The sequence below is a fragment of the Penaeus chinensis genome, chromosome 22, assembly GCF_019202785.1.
Source record: "Penaeus chinensis breed Huanghai No. 1 chromosome 22, ASM1920278v2, whole genome shotgun sequence".
Lineage (NCBI taxonomy): Eukaryota > Metazoa > Arthropoda > Malacostraca > Decapoda > Penaeidae > Penaeus > Penaeus chinensis.
Genome location: NC_061840.1, coordinates 28,678,013 through 28,680,512, shown reverse-complemented (window position 1 = coordinate 28,680,512; position 2,500 = coordinate 28,678,013). Strand labels below are relative to the sequence as shown.

The window sequence follows — 2,500 nt, the reverse complement described above, 5'->3', positions numbered from 1 at the left end:
GTGAGTGCACGTGTGTGAAAGAGCGAGTGAGTGAGTGAGTGCAGGTGTGTGAAAGAGCGAGTGAGTGAGTGAGTGCACGTGTGTGAAAGAGTGAGTGAGTGAGTGCACATGTGTGATTATTAAAATGTTATTAGCAATAAAGTATAAAATAAAAGCCCTAAAAATAAAGGAAAGAGGTAAGCAGGTGAAACTGGTAGAACTACGGTAATTGACCTCTTGGCAATGAAGTGCTTGAGGAGTCACATGAATATAAAAGCACTTAATAGACTAAAAACACAGTGGACATGGCATGCATCCCATCCCATCCCAGCAGAATAGGTTTATGATTGATTGATGTATTACAGCGAGTAGTTGAGAGAACAATCCTGCCATTAGGACTAAAGTAATAGTTGCAAATTGTCTTTCTATTAATTTGTCAAATCAAGATGGTATTTATCCTCGTGATAAGGATTGTTGCATGGGGATAAAGATAATTCAAGAATTTAAAATAAAGAATAGGCATGAATATGTGTATTATCATATTTTATGCATATACTGATGTACAACTAATTTTATTGTTCAACTGTAAGAACACAAATACTATTGATATTATATATATATATATATTTTTTTTTTTCCTCCCCCCCAGAAAACTCTGATTCTGAGACAGAGGAGGTGGACAACCTGTATCGGGAAGCCACAATGCCCCTGGATGAGGTCATGGCACAGTACACAGAGAACCCTCAAATTGCCAGATGTAAAAAAGAGAAGGTGTGTGTCCTGCAGTCTTTGTTAATCATCTGTCATGTACCCTGTAATCTTAACCCAATACTGCCGGGCCATGCCTAGCGGCGTTGTAACAAACCGCTAGTCTGCAGAGTACAGCTGTATGCAGTGGTGACGTGCCAGAGTGCTTCAAGCAGGACATTTGACTTAATGTAGCGAACTCCCCACCCAAAGTCTGCTTGTTGCCATTAACCCCTTGGTGACGGGTGTAGAAAACTAAAAAAAAACTATGCTCTGGTGATCAATGGCAACGAGCCGACTTTGAGCGTGAGAGTTCGGTACACTAAGCTGAATCACAGCTGCACGCCACATTTCGAGTGGTTTGTTATGACGTCCAGAGACGTGACCCGTCGTCAAGGGGTTAATCTCCAGAGTGTAGAATTTTTATTTATTTTCTTAACCCGACAGTGTTGGAGTTAAGGGGATCATCATGAGAGCTGGCAAATTGTCCTGTAGAGTTTTGAACAAAGGCCAATTCAAAAGTAACTACTTGAGATAGTAAATGATTCTTTTGGTATGTTGCAGAGAATAGAAATGAGGATCTTTGGAACTTTAGTGGGGTATTTTCATAGGCTGGACTAATATATATCTATTTATATATACATATAAATATATGTATATATATATACTTATATATGTATATATATACATATATATGTATATATATACATATATATGTATATATATATACATAAACATATACATATATATATATACATATACATATACATATACATATACATATATTTATACATCTATATACATATACATATATATACGTATACATATATACATATAGATATATAAATATATGTGTATGTATATGTATATATATGTGTATATATAATGTGCACACACACACACACACACACACACACACACACACACACACACACACACACACACACACACACACACACACACACACACACACACACACACACACGCACACACACACACACACGCAAATATATATACATATGTATATATATTTATACATATACATACTTTTACACATACATATATGTACACATACATGTGTTTATATATACAAATATATATGTATATATTTGTATGTATTTATATGTATATGTATGTATATTTATATGTATATGTATGTATATTTATATGTATATGTATGTATATTTATATGTATATGTATGTATATTTATATGTATATGTATGTATATTTATATGTATATGTATGTATATTTATATGTATATGTATGTATATTTATATGTATATGTATGTATATTTATATGTATATGTATGTATATTTATATGTATATGTATGTATATTTATATGTATATGTATGTATATTTATATGTATATGTATGTATATTTATATGTATATGTATGTATATTTATATGTATATGTATGTATATTTATATGTATATGTATGTATATTTATATGTATATGTATGTATATTTATATGTATATGTATGTATATTTATATGTATATGTATGTATATTTATATGTATATGTATATATATTTATATATGTATGTATATTTATATATATGTATGTATATTTATGTATATGTATGTATATTTATATGTATATGTATGTATATTTATTTGTATGTATATATTTATTTGTATGTATATATTTATGTGTATATATATGTATATATGTATATACATATGTATATATGTATATACATATGTATATATGTATATACATATGTATATATGTATATACATATGTATATATGTATATACATATGTATA

General features: G+C 29.7%; 1 protein-coding gene across 1 annotated transcript in view; it reads left to right on the top strand.

Moving 5' to 3' along the window:
- LOC125036878 (probable protein phosphatase CG10417) overlaps positions 1 to 2,500 on the top strand; it is a 30,286-nt gene that overhangs the window by 9,759 nt on the left and 18,027 nt on the right. Inside the window, exon 3 of the mRNA XM_047629803.1 lies at positions 629 to 750. Coding sequence (XP_047485759.1) covers positions 629 to 750 — 122 coding nt within the window. The remainder of the gene's footprint in view (positions 1 to 628; positions 751 to 2,500) is intronic.